Source organism: Rhinolophus ferrumequinum, chromosome 13 (assembly GCF_004115265.2).
Source record: "Rhinolophus ferrumequinum isolate MPI-CBG mRhiFer1 chromosome 13, mRhiFer1_v1.p, whole genome shotgun sequence".
NCBI lineage: Eukaryota > Metazoa > Chordata > Mammalia > Chiroptera > Rhinolophidae > Rhinolophus > Rhinolophus ferrumequinum.
Genome location: NC_046296.1, coordinates 27979029 through 28002854, shown reverse-complemented (window position 1 = coordinate 28002854; position 23826 = coordinate 27979029). Strand labels below are relative to the sequence as shown.

General features: G+C 34.7%; 1 protein-coding gene and 1 pseudogene across 1 annotated transcript in view; one reads left to right on the top strand and one right to left on the bottom strand.

Moving 5' to 3' along the window:
• The window catches only part of PUS10 (pseudouridine synthase 10), a 63390-nt gene extending 39638 nt beyond the window's left edge, over positions 1-23752 (bottom strand). Inside the window, exons 1-4 of the mRNA XM_033124702.1 lie at positions 23408-23752; positions 20408-20548; positions 17727-17990; positions 16909-16995 (exon numbers count right to left, since the gene is read on the bottom strand). Of these exons, the coding sequence (XP_032980593.1) occupies positions 16909-16995; positions 17727-17990; positions 20408-20533 (477 nt within the window). The 5' untranslated portion in view covers positions 20534-20548; positions 23408-23752. The remainder of the gene's footprint in view (positions 1-16908; positions 16996-17726; positions 17991-20407; positions 20549-23407) is intronic.
• On the top strand, positions 2889-4273 carry LOC117032946 (succinate--CoA ligase [ADP-forming] subunit beta, mitochondrial-like; annotated as a pseudogene).
• Positions 23753-23826: the final 74 nt, after the last annotated feature.

The following is a 23826-nucleotide window of genomic DNA, read 5'->3' as shown; positions in this document are numbered from 1 at the left end:
ATGTCAAGCTATTGATATTTGTCTTTCTAAATTTATAAAAGCAATGCACTAAAAACTTCAAAAAAATTCTTTCCAAGTAAAGGATAAACTGATCTGTTTTATCCTCTGTTCTGTTAAGGGTTAGTGTGCCTGTCATCTGCTTTTCTTTTCAGGGACTTGCCTAAGTAGTCAGAACCAAGATGGAAAGGAGATCATAAAGTATCCTAGAAAAAATATGGAATTCCAAGATAGAAAGAATTGGGTTCAAGTTCTCTTCCTACTTAGCAGCTAGTGCTATGGAGCAATTAAGTGTCCTTTTGGTGCCGTTTCCTCATCTGTAAAACAGGGAGAATGCTGTTTCTTGTATAATTGGAAGTTTAAATGAGATATTCCACCCCAAAAAAATGTTAACTGTTGTTTTTGTAATATGGGTCTCCTGACTGTTTAGTAATTTAAAAAAAAATCTATTAAGCTACTTCTTGAAGCACATTGAACATAAAAGGGGATTTCCTTAACCCTTGTCCCTTCCAAACTTTCAGTTCTAGTTTTAGTCTAAAAGTTTAAAGAAGGTGATATTTTTAAAATTTTGTTGTGAATCTGAGACTGGAACAGCATCTGCACTGAGCCAGTTTCTAGCCATGAATGCTGGTTAACAGGTGAGCAAGACATAAAGGTAAGTGATCAAGACAGATCAGACCATACACCCAACAACAAAATGCAGTACGACACTGACGAAAGGAGAAAGGCAGTGGCCCTTGGACCTTAAACCCTGTCCAGTGTAAATCCTGCTAATATCTTTATTAAGACACCTGATGTAGTATTAGGAAGGAAGGGAATGCGAAAGGGAGGGAGAGGGTAGTAGAGAGTGGGGAAAGACAGAGATCGAGACGGTGAGAGAGAAAGAAGAAAAAGGGAACCACAGATTCCTAAGAATAATTTGGTGAAGATCTGTCTAAAAGCAAAATCAAATGACAGCTTTGGTGTGTGGGAAATTTCAAGTACATTTCTAGAGAATGGCAGTGTGATGAGTTATTCATACATGACCACTAATTTGTACAATATGACATAAAAATAGAGGCTAAAATAACTAAACAAATAAAAAAGACCTAAAGTACATGACATGTCAAAAATGATTACTGGGGCTGGCCCTGTGGCTCAGGCGGTTGGAGCTCCATGCTCCTAATGCCGAAGACTGCAGGTTCGATTCCCACATGGGCCAGTGGGCTTTCAACCACAAGGTTGCTGGTTTGACTCCTCGAGTCCCGCAAGGGATGGTGGGCTCTGCCCCCTGCAACTAAGGTGCTGAGCTGCCGCTGAGCCCCCAAATGGCTCAGTTGGTTGGAGAGCTCAACCACAAGGTTGCAGGTTCGACTCCCACAAGGGATGGTGGGCTGCGCCCAGCCCCCTGCAATTAACAACGGCAACTGGACCTGGAGCTGAACGGCGCCCTCCACAACTAAGATTGAAAGGACAACAACTTGACTTGGAAAAAAGTCCTGGAAGTACACACTGTTCCCCAATAAAGTCCTGTTCCCCTTCCCCGATAATCTTAAATCTTAAAAAAAAAAAATTATTAAATACACTCATGAATCTAATTGGTAACGAATTTTTTGTACCCACTCTGTTACATAACCTTAAAATCTGCAGACATTCTAAGGGTCACCATTGGGTGTGAATCCTACTACTAACTGCTGAAAATATTTTTTCATATGTTTTCGCTTCATATTCTTCTGTATAATTAATTTGTAAAATATTAACTAAATTGATAGATTTCCACTACGATTGTTATAGTGCAAAAAAGTATTTCTAACCTCACAGATGAAAGAAACAAGTCAGTATACTTTGGTTTTGGTGATTTGTTTAATGTAGTAAATAAAAGTAATGTAATTATAATAAAAATTAAAATGAGAAATGCAAAAAATTATATCTTAAAAATAAATAAATATATTTGGACTTGTAGGTAAAGAGAGAAGATTAAATTCAGGGATGAACTTTTGTTAACCCTCTAAAACAACAGTAAAGAGATTTGCATAAAATCCAGTAAAAGTGCATAAAATCCACCAGGATGGGAACAGTGAGAGTGTAGGGAATAGCAACTATTTGGAAGCTGGAAAGCTGACAGAGGAGTGGTAAAGGACTTAGCAGACCCCCCAAAAAGCTGGGGTTCCTAAACTGGAAGCAGGGCAAGCTGATACTCCACAATCAGCAAAAGTTTGAGAATGAACAGCATCGAGGAATTCTGGAAGTAGGGGTAGGAGGAGCAAAATAAGATTGACTGAAATCTGTTTGAAAAATAGAAAAGAGGTAGATCCTGAAATCCTCACTGCACTCCCTGCAGTCAGATGACATACATATATATATATATATATATATATATATATCAGTCCTTCTTTATCCATTCATCTATTGATGGACATTTAGGTTGTTTCCATATCTTGGCTATTATAAATAATGCTGCAGTGAACATATGGATGCACATGTCTTTTCAAGTTAGTGTTTTGGGTTTCTTCGGATAAATGCCCAGAAGTGGAATTGCTGGGTCCATCTTTGTCTCTTTTTATAGCCTTTGTTTTAAAGTCTATTTTGTCTGATATAAGTATTGCTACCCCATGTTTTTTTGTTTGTTTCCATTTTCATGAAATATCTTTTTTCATCCCTTTACTTTCAATTTGTATGTGTCTTTTGAGCTAAAGTGAGTCCCTTGTAGGCAGCATATGTAAGAGTCTTATTTTCTTATTTATTCAGCCACCCATCTTTTGATTGGAGCATTTAATCCATTTACATTTAAAGTAAATGTTGATAGATATGTGGTTATAACTCCTTTAGCTTTTTCTTATCTGGGAAAAACTTTAAAATTTAAGTAATATTGGCTTGCGCACAGCACCGAAATGTCGAGGTTGGACTCAGAAATGGCAGCCTCCATATTCTACAGTCAGCTGCTGGCCGCTGCCACCATCCTTAGGAGCCACACATCCTAGGCAACGCTAGGGGCTGCCACACAGATTCTGGGAAATTGTGGATTGTTTAATAACCATGGATTCCAAGTACAGCAGCAATAACAAAGAAATCTCTTACTACACGAACACATGAGTATGGAATTGTTGCAAGATGCTGGAGTCACCATTCCCAAAGGACACGTGGGTAAGTCACCAGATGAAGCTAATGCAATGCAATTGCCAAAAAATTATGTTCAAAAGATGTAATAAAGGCACAGGTTTTAGCTGGTAGCAGAGGAAAAGGAACATTGGAAAGTGGCATCAAAGGAGGAGTGAAGATAGTTCTCTCTCCAGAAGAAGCAAAACCTGTTTCCTCACTAATGATTGGGGAAAAGTTGTTTACCAAGCAAACAGAAGAAAAGGGCAGAATTTGCAATCAAGTATTGGTTTGTGAGGGAAGATATTCCAGGAGAGAATACTACTACTTTGCAATAACAAGGGAAAAGTCATTTCAAGGTCCTGTGTTAATAGGAAGTTCTCAAAGTGGTGCCAACATTGAAGATGTTGCTGCAGAATCTCCTGAGACCATAGTTAAAGAACCTATTGCTATTGTAGAAGGCATCAAAAAGGAACAAGCTGTCCATCTTGCAAAGACGGAATTTCCACCTAATGTTGTGATTCTGCAGCAGAAAACACAGTCCAATGTTACAACCTTTTTCTGAAATGGATGCAACCATGGTAGAAATAAATCCAATGGTAGAGGATTCAGAGCTGTGCGGTGTGTGGATGCAAAGATCAATTTTGATTCAATTCAGTGTATCATCAGAAGAAAATCTTTGACCTTTAGGACTGGACCCAGGAAGATGAAAGGGGCAAAGATTCAACTAAGGCAGATCTCAACTACATTGGCTTCGATGAGAATATAGGCTATCTAGTAAATGGTTCTGGCTTGGCTATGGCCATAAGGAATATAAAAATCTTCATGGAGGGACTCCATCCAACCTTCTTGATATTGTTGCTGGTGCCACAGTCCATCAAGTAACAGAAGCATTTAAGTGTATCACTTCAGATAAAAAGGTACTGGCTATTCTGCTCAACATTTTTGGAGGAATCATGCGGTGTGATTTTACTGCACAGGGTATAGTCATGGCAGTAAAGGATTTGGAAATTAAAACATGTTTTGTGGGACAGTTACAAAGTACATGAGTTGATGATGCTAAGGCACTAACAATAGACAATGGACTTAAAATTATTGCTTGTGAAGACTTGGATGAAGCTGCTAAAATTGTTGTAAAACTCTATGAAATAGTGACCTTAGCCAAGCCCAGGTGGATGTGAAATTTCAGTTGCCAATCTGACCTGAGAATCCAGTGGATGGCTGAAGGTGTTAAAAGTGCTATAATCATTAAAAAAAAATACTGTGTTCTGTATTATTGTTGTTCATTTTCTCTTTAGTGTATGAAGATTATAATTTCCATCTAGGCACAAAAACTTTTCAAAGCATTTGGTCTGCATTTAATTCTACTGGTGAGAATGGGCTATTTATATAAAGAACGTGTAATGCAGTTATATAGTTTCTTTTGTTGCAGCCTTCTTTTTCACTTCTAGAGAATGCCACTTGCACTATGACAGTTTATTATTGTTGGATGCAACATTCATCATCAATATGAGTCCTATTTTATGAATAAAATAAATATGAAGATGAAGCTTTATTCTTCAGTGTTAGAAATATACTATTATCTAATAACTAGCTTCTTAGTAGAGCAATGTATTAAAAATGTTTTATATAAGAAGTGTTTATCTTCAACACCAAATACCTAACTAAATATATCAATCACTATTGTATAAACAGAGCTTTCAAACACTCCCCAGAATATTCTTTTAAGTATTTCAGTGAAGTAACATGTTAATTATTTGAACATTGTTATAATCATTACAAAATACCAATAACTGCAAGTTTTCATGATCATGTGGTATTGAGAAGAACCTGTAGATTTGTATCAAATAAAGGTTTATTTCTTAAGCACGTGGCAGACAAAATTAACAATGTCAATTAAAGTTAATAAAAATCTCCCAATGTGAAAAAAAATTAAGTAATGTTGAATACATCCAGGAAAATAAAAGAGAATGTTGTTGTATGTCAATTATGTCTCAACAAAACTGGAAATAAATAAATGAGACTATTGAACACTTTGGCAGAAAACTATTAACAGAAAATTACATAAACTAAACAAATGGGAGTTCTAGAAATGAAAAACTCAATAACAACAATTAAAAACTCAGTAGAGATGTTTAACAAAATATTAGACATAGCTGAAAAGAGAATAAGTGAACTGGAAAACAGGTTAGAGGACAATACCCAAAATCACACAAGAGAATCAAAAGGATTTAACATTACTAAAACCAAACAAACAAAGAAGGAAGGAAGGGGAATGTAAGAGTCATAGTAGATTCAGTGAATATGTCTAACATATAGGCAATTGGAACCTCAGGAGAAGAGGAAAGGCAGAATAGAGCTGAAACATTTAAAGAGATAATAAATGAGAATTCTCCAAAACTCATAAAGATTTGTTAGATAGGGCACAAATAACATGAATCATTAAAAAAAAAAAAAAGCTGATGATTTGGACTTTATCAAAAATAAAAACTCTTGTCTTTGACAATTGCCATTAAGAAAATTAAAGAGCAAGCTACAGTATGGGAGAAAATATTTGCAATACATGTATATAATAAGGATTTGTATCTGGAATGCAAAAGAACTCTTATAACTCAATGAAAAGAAGACAAACCACCCAATTTTTAAAAAATATTCAGAAGATTTGACAAAGTCAAATATGAAGAGACTTCACAAAGCTAAATGAATGGCAAGTAAGCACATGAAAAGATTTCAACATCATTAGTCATCAGGAAAATAAATACACAACCTCTATACACCCACTAGAATGGCTCAAATGAAACAGAATGACAAACCAAGGGTTGGCAAGGATGTGAAGCAACTGGAACACTCATATACTACGGTGGAATATAAACTTAAACTGGTTAATCCAGTTTAAATTGTTTGGCAATTTCTCAGAAAGTTAAACATATTATCTATCCTAGGACCCAGATATTCTACTCCAAGGTATTTACCCAAGAAAAAGAAAAACATATACCCACACAAAGAATTGTACATAAAAGTTGATACTAGCTTTATTCATAATAACCAAAAATTGGGACAACCCATGTCTATCAACTGGTGAATGGATAAACAAATTGTGATGTGTTCATACAATGGAACTCTGTTAAAAGGTATAAAATGGAACTCTATTAAAAGCAATAAAAAGGAATTAATTACTGATATATACAACAACATGGATGGATCTCAAAATCACGCTGTGTCAAAGAAACCAGATTAAAAAAAATAACATAATGTATGTTTCCATTTACATGAAATTCTAAAAAAATGCAAACTAATCTATAATATCTGACAGTAGAGCAGTAGTTGGCAAGAACTGGGAGTGAAAGTACTCAACTGGCACAAGAAAACTTTGGACGTGATGGGAATGTTCTAAATCTTGATTGTGGCGATGGTTACTTAGGTGTATGCATCTGTCAAAACTCAAAAAACTGTATCCTTTAAATGGGTTCAGTTTATTATTTATAACTCATAAAGCAAAAACAAACACATACAATGAGATGACAATACCCACTGAAATACTAAAATTAAAAATATTCTCAAAACTAAGAGTCAGTGAGGATGCAAAATAACTGTAACTCTCATACACTGTTGATGGGAATGTAAACTGGTACAACCACTTTGGCATAATGTGGTAAAGTCAAAGAAATGTATTCCTTATGACTCAGCAATTCCACTCAGAGGCAGACATATAACCTAGATAAACTCCTGCAGATGTGCATTAGAATACAGCTACAAGAACGTTTATGGTTTCACTGTTGAAAGTAGCCAAAAATTAGAAATGACCTTAATATTCATTAATAGTAGTATGAATAAACTACAGTACATTCATGCAACTGAATACTGTACAGCAATGAAAACAAATTACAGTTCCACATAACAATATGGATGAACCTCTTAAAAATAATATCAAATGAAAAAAGCCAAGATACAAAAGATAAATTGTGTTATGATTCCATTTTTCAAAATCAGACCCATTTAAACTCTAGTTTTAGGAGTAAAGACAGTGATTACCTGTGAGGAAAAGGAAAGGGTTAACCACTGGTGAACACAAAAACAAAAACTTATTAAAAAGAAAATGAAAATACTTCAAGTCTAGGATTGATTTCAACTTTAAGAACTCACATCATGTAACCTGTGCTTTTTTTTTTATCACGCAATTACTTAAAATGTGAAAAATATGAAAGACTAAACAAACTGAAATAAGACTTTCCCCAGATGTACAACAAGCTAACCAATTGACAAACTATATCACAGGCTCAGGGAAAAAAGTGTCCCTTGTGCTAATGGAATATTGTTTATCTGAATATTCACCTGTATCAAGTGTGATTAAAATCTCTTCAGAACACACATGTGGGACATCTTAATTTTATTTGTAAAATAAGATTCTTTGTAAGCTTTTTGTAACTCAGGTTACATCATGACTAAAAATGTTACTCCACAGAAGTGCCCTGAATACATGTCTACATTAAAAACGTTTTTTGGAATACCAATTTAGCATTATGCATGGTTACCAATTTACTCAATAGGGCATGAGTGTAATTCCTTGAAAGGTAGAGGATTTCAGAAATATGATCCAAATTCTTACGAAAATCACTGTCTCATGGTTTCTAACATCAACTTATAGTGATACTATCAAATGACTACCACATGGTCAATACATATCATAACACCCTAGCTTCACAGAAAATTTAAATCCTAGCTATGAATTGAATTCTAAATGGAAACCATTTTATATTATGATTCTTAATATAAGAATAAAAGGGCTACCTGTATTGATACCTTTCTATCAATTTCATTTCCTTTTGTATGCTTCAAGATCACATTTAAATAAAATCTATTTTTTAAAATTGTAAATAAAATCTATTTCATTTTTTCCCACCCAAGTTAGTTCCTCTCACATTATCTTTGCCCAGATACTCACAGTAACATTTTCAGACCAAAAGCAGATTTTACCAGAAAAAAGAATCAAGATTTTCAATCATATCAATACTTTAAAGTTACTTATATGAATAACTTTTAAATTATGATGTAATAAAAACAATATGACTCTTTAGGTGGTGTGGTTTAAAAAAAGAAAAAGAAGCATGAAGTGGTGGAGGAGGTAAACCCAAATTCCAATAAATGTGACACACTGGGCAAGCTTCAGTTTTCTCCTCTGTAAATGAGGGTGAGTGAATGATATGATCAGTGAAGTGGTGTTGATCTAAAAAAAATCATCCAAGTATGTCTTCCATCCAATTCACAGATACTGGGGATCCATTAAATTTTCAAAGATTAAAAGGGGATAACCTCATATATAAAGGTTGGGAACTCATGGACCCTTTACCAGAGATTCTCAATAGATATGAACAGATTTATACCTGGGGTAGTGGTATGACCAGAGCACTGACAAGTCAGAATCATATACCTATCATCATTTTTCAATGAGTGCCCTAAAAAACTTGGATCCCTGTTTTAGGTAATCACCAAGATCTATGATTCTGTGATTCTAATAATGTAGGCTTTCATAGACTGGTTTGTACTCACAGGGTCATGCTACTAGAGTTATCTTTCATTAGGAAGATGAGTTTGAGTTGCTGCATATCCTCTGAAGGGCTTTAAAAGTTACAGCCTGTATATCCAAAACATTAGCAAGGTTACTATCCCCCCAACACATTCATGAAGAGTCTATTGAAAGATCCTGAAAGGGCAGAGACAGTGATCTCTATAATTTTGCGTGTTTTTCAGTGTCTTATTCAACAACTTTGTAAAAATGTGCTTTGCATGCACAAATGGACGACAGAAGGACTGAAGCCGATTCTAACAAACCCAACCAAAAAGTAGGGCAAATTCTGAAAATTCCTTAGTAAGCTCAGAAAAAGTTTGTTGATTAAAGTGAACCTTGAGTTGGTCTTAAATGGAGGGTGACAGAGAACAAAAACTGATTTAGACACAGTGCTTGTCATACAAAATAAAAATTGAGAAGTCACGGAAAATAAACAAAAAGCAGAAAATACACATTCTAAATCAGAGAGTCGGTTTAATAAATGAAAAAAGCCAACTCAGGTCTGTATGCCCAATGTGAAGTTTAAAGTGTAGCTCTCTGTACTTGAAGTCAAAGCAATTTCGTCATATTCTGCCCTATGAGCTAAACACAGTTAGAAAACCACTGCTCTTTAGAAAATGTAAGCACATCAATCAATTACACAGGGGGAAAATTACTGGAGTATCCAATTAAGAAAGATCCTAGATTAATGGCTGACAGTTTAAGAGGCCCCTATAAATACACGCAAAACTTTTGAATATGTGCATTTTTACATTTTCTTTAGATTCTTACTGAGATGATGATCCCAAACTGATTAAGAATACACAGATTTAAGTAAAAATCCGAAGTCTTTTGAATATCCATTTGTCAGATTTTAAGAAGAAAATAATTTTGTAAATATAAACTGCTACCATCGAAATGGTACTGCTTTTATTTTTTGGCTACTTTTTAGGGCTGTGTATAATTTATAGTGCTTAGTATAAACCATGGAGATATCACAAAGTATAACAAATGAAAGGAACAAAGGTTTGATTTGACAAATAAGACGCCAACCATATCAATTTGCATATCAAGAAGCAGGTGTTTCATACAACCAAAGTCACATTTAAGAGACTGTTTTTAAAGTCGGCAGAGTGAGCAAGCTCTTTCCCACACGTTACCTCCGAGGCAGAACCAATAAGCCACGCTGATAGAACAATACTGCCCTCTACTGGACTTCACTAGTAAAGATAAACCTAAAAGAATTAATAGGACTTCAAAATGTTCACTTTTAAAAGGACTTCATGGAATGCTGTTCCCATAAATGCAAGTTTAGCCTAATATTAGCATAAGTCTGAGTCATTCATTCTATGGTAATTTTAGTGTAGCACTAATTTAATGTGGTATAGAAGTTTAGAGGAATCAATCATGAATATAAGGTAACATAAAGAAGTAACTATTACACTAAATGTTTTCCTTCAAACTATATAGGATCTTGGAGTTGACAAGGCTGAACAAAATCTTTAGTCTAACCAACTGTATGGTGCCCATCTTCCTTCTATATGTATGCCAAGCAGTTGCCCAGCCTTGGGTTAAACATTCTGGTGACAGGGAACTCACCATCTCTGAAAATAGTCTATTCTATTCTGCATAATTCCTTACAGCTGAAAACTATTTCCCTCCTGATTCTACCTCTGCAGCAGAAAACCCCTTAAATATTTGAGGAGAGCAAATTTATCCAAATAAATCATCTATTCTTCAAATTAAATAACCCAAGTTCCTCCCAGTGGCTCCTGTGACCATGGTTCAGGTGTCTTCAGCATTCTGAATGCGCTTCCCTAAGTGTGTATTCATTTTCTATTGTTGCTGCCACAAATTACCACAAACTTAGTGGTTTTAAATAACAAAAATGTATTCCCTTACAGTTCTTTAGGTCAGAAGTCCAACATGGGTTTACATATTCAAATTTCGGTAAATTAGGATTCGGACTACCACAAAATGCCTTCCCATTTGTCCTTGTTCCTCCTAAAGTAGAATGTTCCATCTGAATATGGCACTCCAAGAATGGCCAGCACTGTCAAAATAGGATTGTCACTTTCCAGATACTATACTTTTAATATCTGGACTAAAATCCAAAGAGGTTATCTACATCACACTCCTAATTCTTATTGGGCTATTAACAAAAACCTCTAAGCCTTGTCTATAAACACAGCTTTTAAGCCACTCCTGCCTCATTCTTTTCTTGGCAGTTGTTTTTCTAAACCAAAGTATAAGAATTTATGTTTATTCCTGTTAAATTTCATCTCATTAGATTTTCCCTATTCTTGAGATCTTTTTGGATCTCAATTCTAACACTCAACCTACCTGCTATACTGTCTCAACTCTTGTCACGTACACCTGTAGTGAGCGTTACCATGATATCATCACTGACAGAAATCATGAACAGGACAAGGTATGAAAAGAGTCCTGCAGCACTTCAGAAATCTCCCTGACATTCGTGATTCTTAAATTTCAATGTGTACATGAATTGTCAAGGGGCATCTATGCCCCATCTCTAAAGAGTCCGATTTAGGAGGTCTGACACGAGGCCCAGCAATCAAAACCTTTCCCCAAGTACGTTTCAGGTGTTTGACTGGCAGAGCACATTTAGAGCAACACTGTCCAGTTCGATACCAATTGTTAAGCAGCTCCTTTTGGGGGCTGGTCGGTCAGGTACAATCCACCCAACTGTCTTCACATCCTGCTCATGCTTCTTACCCCTTCCAGGAAGTTATCATGAGGAAGAAACCTGGTCAATGACAAGCTGCCTTCCGATCACACTGGTGCTACTGTATTTCCCTGCTCTACCAGGACTGCTCCCTGTAGAAGGAAGAAATGAGGCACACATGATTTATTCTTAGTGAACCTGTTTGGTGTGTTGAGAACCAAGTTTTCCTTATTCTCAGTGCCCATAATTTATTCTTTAGTTGCTGATCTAGAATCTTGCCAGGGTTTTAGGGTCACCAGTTGGTAGTTAACAGAACAAACTTTCTTCGCCTTTGGAAAACTGGAACATCTCTTATCTGTTTCCAGTCATTTGGAAAATCTGCTATCTTTTAAAAGCTCTCAAAAGTCATGGACAGCTGGAAGTTCTTTCTAAATCTATCCTGGAATGTAATTCATCCAGGCCCGAACACCTGAACCCATGTAGAGAAGCTTCGCCATGTGGAGCTTTCATTCTTCCTTACCAATGATCATTCTACCCTTTTTAGTTGAAGACCATTTTCCTTGACAGAAAGGACAGAAACAAAACAGGATTTTCAAAGTTCTGCTTTCTCTGTATCATCCATCAGCAGTATACCATCAGTTCCAAGTAGCAGATCCATCCCCCTTTCCATATCTTTCTTGCTCTAAACATAAATTTAAGTACTCCAAGTCTTCCTTAGCAATTATTGCAAGACTCTACCCATCAGAGATTTTATTTTCTAATTGCTTTTCTTACAAATCTAAGCCTCCTTCTTATATTTGTATTAATTGACTTCACCTTTCATCTATCTCTTTTTTGAAATTGATCTCAGGTTGTCAAAAAAAATCTAACTGTTGGAGTCAGATAATATATACATAGGGGTTCACTAGGCTAGTTTGACTACTTTTGAAATTTTCCAAAATAAAAAGTCAAATAAATATATCTATATAAATACAAATTAAATACAAATGTTTGTAAATAGAGAAAGGGGGAGGGGAAGTGGGGGGTATTCCCCATTTCTTCTTCATTGGGATATATTTTTTTCCTTAAACTTTCTTTTATTTGTTGGGATAATTTGGTTTTACTTAAAGTCTGAATTGCATTTTCTCTGCACTTCCCAATCCTTTTATCTTCCAGTGCAGATTCCTATGCCATTTTTCTTTTACAGCCTTTTCTTTGGACTGCTCAAAATCCACTTATCAAAAGTCTAGGATGTATTAATTATGCCTGTTTCTCCCTTCTTATCAGGAATACACCGTTTGACAGGTTGTCCATCTCTATTTAGGACTACATTCGCGCCCCCATTATTCTTTAGGACAGCGGTTTGGTCCTCGTACCAGGAGGACCAACATCACTTGTGAACTTGTTAGAAACACAAATTCATGGGTCTACTGACCTACTGTAACAGAACCTCTGGGGATGAGACCTGGAAAGCTCTCCAAATGAGTCCTATGCATATTAAAGTTTGAGAACCACTGCTTTAGGAGAAGAAACTCTTCCCATTCAAAAGCTGTCAGACAATGTGCTTTTAACCAAATGTGATTTCCATCAAGTGCCAGAATACTGGGAGTCCTTCCTGCTACTGTATATATTAACCTTTGTGACGACTTTATGTCTGCAACTCATTACCTCTTCCCTTGGCCAAGGAGCAGACAGCACACTTCCACTCCTATATGTATCCCGTTTCTCTCTTTTTAAAATTCTACTCTAGATGGTGTCTAGTATCCTTCCACTCGCAGTATCTCAGATCTCAATGCAGGTATATAATTTCTTGCTATATCACACTATTATATCCTTCCCTTTAACAAAGCTGAGTTTCTTCCCAGATAAGAAAAAGCTGGAGGAGTTCATCACCACCAAACCAGTATTACAAGAAAGGTCAAAGGGACTTCTTTAAGAAGAAGAAAAAAATTATAAATATGAATAACAAAATGGCAATAACTACATACCTATCAACAATCACTTTAATTGTAAATGGATTAAGTACTCCAATAAATTACATGAGTCAAAGACTACAGCTAAGAATGCTGTGGTTGACACACAAGGTAAGATGTTGAAATCAGAAGTGATAGATTTGTTGCCAGCACAAACAAGTTAAACAGCTTTTTAAAGAATGGCCATTATTTTGAAACATTTTGTTAGAAAAGAAATCCTGATCAGTCATATCAGTTTGGGTGATTATGTCTCTGATTAGTCTAGAAGAAAATATACATATTAAACTGGTTTTATTTTTAATTATAGAAAATAGGCTTGTTTTTCTTTGTTATAATAAAGAAAAATTAAAATGATGTAGCCTTAAAATGGTGCCTGAAATTCAAATACTAGGACTAAATACACAGACTAAAATATGAAATAAAAAAAAAAGGAAAAGAAAGAAATCAGAGAAAGACAAATACCATATAATTTCACTTATATGTAGAATCTAAAAAACAAAATAAATGAACAAACAAAACAGAAATAAACTCATAGATACAGAGAACATTTTGATGGTTTCCACGTGGGAGGGGGTTTGGGGGAAAGAGTAAAAAAGGGAAGGGATAAAGATGTGCAAATTGTCAGTTATAAAAATAGTCACAGGGATATACTTTAGTACAGCAAAGGGAATATAGTCAATAATATTGTAAAATAATGATAATGGTTTGCTAACTGCAAGCTTTTCTTCACAAGCTTTTATTATTTTTTTTACTGTTATTTTATTTTATTTATTAGTTTCAGGTGTACAAAACAATGTAATAGTGCTTTTATAATGATGATAAATAAAAACTATAAATAAAAACTGCAGCTATAGCCAAAAAGGAATTTGCAGGGCCAGGAATATGGAGAGATTAATACAAATTTCATCATTTGATTAAAAAAAAATCCCTTCCTTGGTTCTTTTGTAAGCAGGAATATAATAAATACCAACATGTTGATAAAAAATTATTTTCTTTCTGTGATCATATTTTTCTTCTTCAGAAGTGGAAAAAAGTTGACTCAATTATATATTACACTCTGAATTATGAGATAACAAGCACCAATCAATTCCATGTATATTAATATGTTTGTTCTACACACAGACAAATAAGTTCTAAGTTTTACAAGATGTAAGTTGAAAAAAAACTACAATGTAGAAGAAACATGTCACTAAAGAAATTACAGAATTTATATTCAAAATGCAAGAAGATTCTGAAGATGTATAATTAATTTAAATTGGGATGTGCAACAAATAAATTAACTGGTTTGAAGAGCAATTTATATCCAGCCTGGCCAATAACATATATCTCAACTTCAAAGAAGTACTAAAAGACAGCAATAAAAGAAAGTAACAAAGCACAATAATAAAAGAAAATCACAAAGTGAAACATAAGCACAACTTGCTGAAGAAATACAGGTTGTGAAAAATAGTATACTGCATATAAAACTGCATATTTTAAAAATAATTATTATTCTTAAGAAATGAATGGATGAAAATATACTACTCACTAACAAAAAGGAAAACAATGAGTCACTTAACACACTAAATTATGGAAAGTATTAATTCCCCAATAATTGGAATAGTCACATATTTCTGCTAAATAATTTAGTGGTTAAAATCAGTTACAAAAAGTAAGTGGAGTTTAAGCAGAATAATTCTATTTTTAAAAGCAGCATCTTCTATTTCTGGTATGGAATATAAATACTTCATAAGTATTCAATATAATTTTAACAATATTAATGTTAATATTGTTAAAATCCTGACATAAGTGATAAATATGGACAATGCAAATTTTAATATAAAAATATAAACTTTGAGAGGAGGAGTTTGGTGGTAAGATATATAACCACACTTAGAAAACATACAACTGACACTTGAACAATGTAGGGGTAAGGGGTGCACCCTCTCCCCACTGTACAGCCAAAAATTAATGTATAACTTTTGACTGCCCAAAAAACAACTACTAATAGCCTATTGTTGACTATTAGCCTACAGAAGCCTTAACAATAACAGTTGATTAAAACATATTTTATGTTATGTATGCTATATACTGTATTCTTACAATGAAGTAAGCTAAAGAAAACGTTAAGAAAATCATAAAGAGGAAATACATTTACAGTTATTTATTGGGAAAAAAAATCTGTGTATAAGTGAACCCATGCAGTTCAAACCTGTGTTGTTCAAGGTCGACTGTATTTCTTATTCTTATTTTTGGTACTCAAACACTGCAACATTTTGTGAGTCACTTAGCTTTTGGAAGTCTGTTTCTCTCTTCCAAAACTGGACACTGAAGATGACTTATCAGTGGGAAATACTTTGATGATGACTGACTAGAAAATGACTTTAAGTGTTTATAAACCTCAGTATATCATGATCGTCCCCTTTATTCTTCCATTTGCTTAATTATCTTGTCATCAACAGAGGTACTACTTAAAATCATTCTACTCTTTTTCATTTCTCAGCTCTTATCTATCATTCAACACATTTTAAATCAATTTTCAGCATTTCAGGGGCTAATAAACATGCTCACCCAAGGAAAGTGACAATATAAGACGCAATGTGTTGATGATGCTTTGGGATTCTTAAGGAAAAGTCACCTTATACATACAAATAAATGGATATGTTTAGAACTCACTCTTGTAATTTGAGATTTCAGAGGTCATTCTCCCTATACTTCTTTTAACAGTATTAACAAAGATAGTTTTATGTTTTCACGTAAGTTTTGACACACAAGAATATTACAGTAATGACTACTATTATTTTTTTCACTAGTAAAGGAAAAATATTAAAATAAACATAAGGCTATTGCCCTTTTTCCCACTGACTAAAAGAAGTGCCAACTTTTTATATTTTACTCCAGAAAATCAGAAGGTTCATCATAATTGAAATGACCCTATCCTAGGACCATTATAAATATGCCCCAAAAGATCACTGGAGTCCTGGTCAAATCTCTTTCTCTGACCAACATGCCTCACACAGAGCTAATCCTCAATGAATATCCGCTATTGAATGCGCACCTTTAAAAGATATGACACAGGCCGGCCCAGTGGCTCAGGCGGTTAGAGCTCCGTGCTCCTAACCCCGAAGGCTGCCGGTTCAATTCCCACATGGGCCAGTGGGCTCTCAACCACAAGGTTACTGGTTCAACTCCTCGACTCCCACAAGGGATGGTGGGCTGCGCCCCCTGCAACTAGCAACGGCAACTGGACCTGGACCTGGAGCTGAGCTGCGCCCTCCACAACTAAGACTGAAAGGACAACAATTTGAAGCTGAACGGCACCCTCCACAACTAAGATTGAAAGGACAACAACTTGACTTGGAAAAAAGTCCTGGAAGTACACACTGTTCCCCAATAAAGTCCTGTTCCCCTTCCCCAATGAAAAAATCTTTAAAAAAAGGGGAAAAAAAGATATGACAGTCCTGTGATGAATAAACTAACTTGAACCAAGAATTCCTTTTTTCATCCATTCACTCAACATTGTTAAGCAGCTATAATAACATCATGTTTTCAATTACTCAATAAGTACACAAAATGTGAAAAACATAATATGGTGAGGAATATTTCTACATTCCTATTTTTTGAGAAACTAATCTTGTACTTCACATGTAGTTTTATGGGGTAAATGACCTTACCTCTCTTACAGATAGCTGTGGTGGAAAGGAGACTGAAAATACCAAGTTGGTGAATTCAAATCCAGAGGCCTCAACCTTTTGGCACACCTAAAATAGTGTTACATAAAAATTATTTTTATTACACAAAAAGTATTATATAAATTCCAGGAAATGGCTAAAAATTTTATTAATTTTCATAACATAAATTTTTGGTTCAGATGACACTGCAAAACTTCCAAACTTTCACCTTTGAATAGGGAATTCTCACTAACATCTTGAATTATTTGCTAACTATGACCCTGAAGACTGACATCAAAACATCCAGGATTCACCTGCAGAACAATCTGTTGAATGTCAAAATAGTTTTCTATTAGGTTATCCCATGATTTAAAAAAGATTTTCAACAAAATAAAGCCAAATATGGCACTCTTGACACCTGGAAATAAAAGGCATCCCATATTCAATCATATACCTTCCACAGGCTGTAACACTTATATTTTCTAGACACTAATAGGTACGATTAAGAAAGAACTTTAACTCCTTACTGTGTAAAATAGCAACGGGAAAACTGCTATATTTTTCTTCAATTGAGTAGCACTAATGACAGAAATAGTCATGATGGATGGATACATATATCATTAATTTTCAGATATCATGTTGACAAAAAAGGTAATCTGAGATAAAGAGGCTTTTTTTAAATTAAGAAAATGTTTTAATGATCCATTAGCATGAAAAAGTTGAAATAAATGGCATTGTTCCTTTAGATACAAGAATTCTAGGCCTTGAGACTGAAAATCTCTACATAATTGCACATAAAATAACAAAAACAGATTATTTACCTTTTTAATGAACTCTTTTTCACAGAATTCTTGAAGAATTCCTAGGCATACATTGCACACATTTAAATTTGAGTTCTTGGAAGCAGTGCTTCCATCTTCAATAACAGAGACCCTTCCCTCTCCATTTTGACTCAGATTATCAATCCCATCAATCCCAACTTCTAGTTCTTGGAGTCGAATTTTCTTGGAAGGTGGGTTTGGAACTTCCAAAATTAATTCATCTTTTTCAGTTTCCAGAAATTTCTGTAGTTCACCGAGCAACTCCTGGAAAGTTAATTTTAAAAAAAAGTAATAACCCTTAGGGTAACATGAAGCAAGAAAACAGGAGTCAAAATTATGATAGATCACAGATTTACACAATGTTGATTTGTATCATCTGGAGCAATGAATTAATTTTATTAGCTAGCATTGGTTTTCCAGGGAATTTAAAAGAGAATTATCTAACTCCTATAATAAATGTGTGAATGTTTTTTCAAAAGAGTTTCATATGTCAGTGAAGCTACCATCCTAAATCTGAGGCAGAGAGACTCCATTAAGAAATTCATTAATTAGGTTTGTGGTTCTGTTGTGGGGTCATTCACTTGCTAATTTCAGTTAAAAACAACAACAACAAAAAACTTCCATTCTAGTTATTAACAAATAGAAATACAAACTTAATTTACATTATTGCTAGGTTATTAATCTCACAATCACTAAAACCTCATATGCACAATATTTAATGTGAAATGTGAAAAATTAGACAAAGATTAGAAGGTCTATCAAGTAAAAATAATTTCAAGACAAATTTACTAAACAAAGGTAAACAGATGCTGCAACTCTGAAATTTGGCACCATAATTATAAGCCATTTATATGCATTAATTGAAAGAAACCTTCTATTACATTCTCCTTTGCTTGATTTCTGTCAAAATGTTACAAGTGGCATTCCTTTGAAACCATTCTTATATTGCAGACATTCCACTCATCCAAATATTCAGAGGACTTTTCCTCTACTTTGTCTAAATTAAACAGGCTTTATTATTCAGTTGTTGAATAAATATCCTTTTGAAATTCACTGAGATTACAATTTACTGACTCTAAAAGGAAAAATCTTTCACTCAAATTTAATTCATTTCAGCTCTCCTTTTTTATGTTTAACAGAGAAATATTCAGATATACATACACAAACAGGTATATTATGACCTACACAAATACGCGTATGTTTAGATCTATAATGCCAGTATAACAGTACATATACATATATGTATGTGTACACATATAGTTATATGAATAGAACAGATCAAAATTCAAGTACATTTACCAAAAAAATTGTCTTCAAATATTTTCAGGTTTATTTATATAAAATGACACAAACAAAAATTGGTAACACTAAGTCTCTTTATATAATATACATTTTAAATATTACAACATGTATAGAATAATAGATTATGTGTCTGAAAAAAATGTGTAAGGAGAGTTACATGAAACCAGTCTTATTACTTTATGGTCATAGTGTGTATAAATGAATATACACATATATACTAATCATCATAGCATATGTACTATTTCCAGTTTTCAAAATGTTTTCACATACGTTATTAGATATTGTCCCTTAAAATCCTGTGAGGTGGATGTTATCATCATTCCCATTTACAGAGGAGAAAACTGAAGGTGGAAATTGATGAGACTGGGATTCAAATCCGTGTCTTCTAGCTCCAAATTCTAGGCTTTGGATTCAGACAGACAGTTCATATCCTAGCTTGCTCACTTAATAGCTGTGTAACTTTGGGCAGGTTGCTTAACCTCTCTGTGCCTCAGTTTCTTCATCTGAAAATAGAGACAATCATAGTATGTACTTACCTAATAGATCACTATGAGGATTATATGAGAGGTTGACATATAATAATGCTATATGAATATTAGATATAATTATTTCCAAAATAATAGAAACAACTAATACATAGGAAAAATGACTACTGTTGCTAACTCCTGGGCATATTTTAAAAATTATAAGAAACTGTGTGTTCATGTTTATACAGCTATATGTGTGTGTGTGTATATACGTATATATACACATATATAATTACTATCTGTCTCTGAAAAAAAATCACTACTAGGATCAAATATATTTCATAAAATGTTACATATTTTATATGGAAGTATTCTATTAAATGTCAAAGCTCTCTGTATTTTACCATAAATGTTAAAGATCTCTGTATATTACTTTTGTTGTTATTAATAGCAGTAAATAATGATTTTGATAGCATTTACTTCTAGAGGATTGCAAATGCCTCTGTAAGTAAAATGATAATATAGAAAACAGAAAAAGAAAAAAAGGCAACCAAATCCACAATGCTTCCACTTAATAGAAGATCTCAGGACTATCACCCCCCTCTGTTACATCTCACTAATATCTGGTGAGAAGCACTATTTTGTGATATTCTGTCTAGATACTCTTTAGGAAAGGTCTGTACAAACAGTAAACGCACCAGAGAATTGCTCCACAAAGATATGACTATATTAAACGCTACATATAATCACTTAAAAAAGAACTTACATTTTATGGTAATGGAAATTCCAAAATCAACATTATCAGTAATTATTATAGTTTTTTAAATTTAATGAAGTTATGGATAGATATTTGCCTTCTAATGTACAGGCATTCATTTAAAAACTTTCTTAACTTAAAAAAAATGAAAATACCTCATAGGAAAGTTTGTAAGGTGCATGAAAATCCACACCACAGAATCTGAAGATACATCTTGGACAAGTCCCAGTACTGAGCAACAACTGGGCCACATGCTTGTTTTCCTCAGTCAGCGGGAACATATTGAATAATTATAACTAGAAAGAAATAAAAAGTAAAGCTAATGATCATCTTTCGTGTTTTACTTCACAGACAAATATGTTATCACCTTTAGGGATAAAAACTAGCTATTATTTGAAAAACGCTATTTCATACTTTCCAATAATGTCCCTTTCATTATGTGCATATTGAAACATAAACGTGAAGGAAATTAGATGAATCAGGTAAAAGTTTCTAACTGTCAAGGAATTTAGTTTAGCATTCTGGATTATGATAAAGTACATCAATATAACTAAATCAATCAAAAGAAATAAAAATAAAATTATTAATAAAGAATGGTTTTCTCTGACATGGGTAATGAAAACAAGAGTACAGAGTAAAAATTTGCTTTTTATTTCGTACCATTTAGTATTTTTGAGAACACAGAGTAGTAAATTCAATAAACTTTTCCTATTATAAATGAAAAATGAGTTTGCTAGAAAAAAAATCACATAAATCTATATTGTATAATTCTTGACTAACCGTCATGATAGCTAAGCAGTCAAGTATTTAAAACAAATTGATCAGTAGATCCAAAAATGTCAATTTTACTTTGATGAAATAACTAAATGACAACCACCAGCAAAAGGAGAAAAATCTTTTCACACACAAGTAAAACCTCCAACAAAAACAAATTAAACACAAAATATTTAAGAGTAATTGTTATCTGAAACAAGTTGCTACTTTTTGCAACTTTTTTTTTTTATAAACTCGCTTAGAAACAAATACTACATAGAGAAGAGGGGATCCAATGTAACTCTCTTGTTGCCAGGAAGGAGGGGTATTAAAAATTAAATTACCTAATCAGTCTGTTTGGCAAAAATAGATGTTCTTCTGATTAATGAAGCAGTCCACATTACTTTACAATGAGGAACTAGCAATGTTTTGTAAAACAATGATTGTATGGTAATGTGGTATGGTTTACTGTGGTCACACTGATACAAGACTGTAGTAACTTTTAATTTGTGCAGTTTCATTAATTCAAATGAACTTGCTTAAAATTTGTGGGAGGCTGAAGCTCTTATTAACTGCTTACTATGAAAATGTAATTTTCAGAATTTGTGTTTTTTCAGCCCTTTAAAACCCACTACTTACTTGCAAGTTTCTAAATGTTTGTGGCCACTTATCAAGAGTAGATCCTTGACACAAAATAATGAGGAAGACAGGTATATAATTCTACAAAACTCTTCACCATAAAAAACAGTTCAGCAGCCAGGACTACAAAAAAACAAACAAACAACCACAAACAGATTGCCTCTAGCTGGGTTCTAGCTAGAATATGTGAGTTGGCAGGGAGAGGAAGAGAAGAAAATTAGGACACACCAGACTGGGAAACACCAATTTAAGGTTGTGTAAGTAAATCTGGGCTCCGGGAAATTTTCATGAAAGTACACAATATTCGGAGAACACTCTCTACATGATGAACTCTGTGTGGTCATTATTTTTGACAAGTGATCTGAATCCTTTCCCAGTCCTTTTAACCTGCTAGTTTGATGCTGAGAAAGGGTTGAGATTCTGTGAGGGGCTGATTATCAGCCTTTAAAGTGTATCCCTCACTGCACTCCCCTCACAGAGGAACTGTTTCTGTTTCACCCTTTATTTTATCTTTACTCCTTTCCATTGGTTAAGGTCGAGGATTTCATTTAATTCAGAATTAACCTTTAACTCAGAAAGAGAAACAAATAACCCCTCCTCCCCAGTAAATAAAGAGATGAGTAAGTGCTTAAAAAGACAGTTTGTATCAATGATTTCCCTGGAGACTGAAGTTAAATAGTTTTATTAAAATGTATACTTTCTTTCCTTCTGCTTAAAGACAATGTTTATTTCTCCAATAGGTTCACTAGAATAAAGTTATCACGCAAGGTATGATACATTACCTCTTTGCTCTGAGAAGTTCCCAAACCTTTTGAGAATTAGGAAACCTCCTGTCCTGAGTAATTTGAAGAGGTCTTAAACAAAACAAAACAACAACAAAAACACTATTGAGTGTGTATGTGTTATTAATTGAATGGACTTAACAAAGCTCTCAAGAACACTTTCACTTAGCAACAATCTAGCGGCTTCACAAGAACGTTAACACTGAAAGGAGGAAATACGCCATGCCTTAAATTTGGTTGTTTCATTTTATATACAGCACTGAAATGATAGGATTTCATAAAGACATCAGAAATCGGTTGTTCCATATGAGGTTTATTATCTTTGAAAGCAAGCCCTGAGAAATGCATCTCATTGTTGGTTGCCTTTAAGATTTTTGCTTTTCGTTTACGTGTTTGTTTTACAGAAAGAAATGGAACCAGTCATTGCAACAAAACTTTCTCCCATGTGTCAGGATCCCCAAGGGGACAGAGTCCCTTCTCCAAAACCAATAATAACTAGCCCAGACTCTGGTTTACTGGAGGAAAGGAAGAACTTTTTTTTCACCTCTCGGAATATTACAGAAACAATTCATTGCAAATAGAGAAGGAGCAAGGCATGTGAAAAACCACCAAAACAACCAGGCTGTCTCACTTCCCGTGATATTTTAAAACTCATTCCATACTGCAGGGTGTCATTCGTCTCGTGGGGGTGGGGTGGGGTGTGGATTTCCAAAGAAGGAGGCGCTGACAACTCCATTTCGCTACGGATGCACTCAGCTGTGGAATCCACTCTAAACCCCCGGAAATTCATCCAAGATCTAACCTCGACTCTCTTTTTTAGCCAGACAAGACCTTTCCCCCGCTTCTGTCAAGTTCAAAAAACTTCCCACTCAGTCATCCTTGCTAACAAAGATCCTCCACGCAGGAAGAAAACGACCCCCTCCATCCACACCTCTCCTGCACCCAGTCCGCACCCCTTGACCTCAGATCTCCCTGCCTCACCTTCTCCCACGACGCCGGAGCCTGAGATTTAACCCTTTACGGTCCTCACAGGGAACGGGGAAGACTAAAGACAACGCACCTATTGCGCTAGAAATTGTGTTCCCCGAGGAAACGAGAGCTTTAGAAATGAAAGTACCAGCCCCTCTCGGGAGGACTGAGTGAACTGTCCCCTGCTTGTTAGCAGAAATACCAGTAAAACCGCCTGGCCTGCTGCCACACACCCCGCCTCTCCCGCGGGTGTAGGGGTGCCTGGAACGCAATTCCGGGCCTAAACCGGACAAGTCCCCGAGAAGCCTCCGAGAGACTCCGATGTCTAAGACATTGTAGCAGCTGCCCGAAATATCGATGAACCCTTACCTTATCGGTGAAGTTTAGAATAGAAATTCTTTCTAGGGCAAATGAGAGCCTTCCCTCCGCCC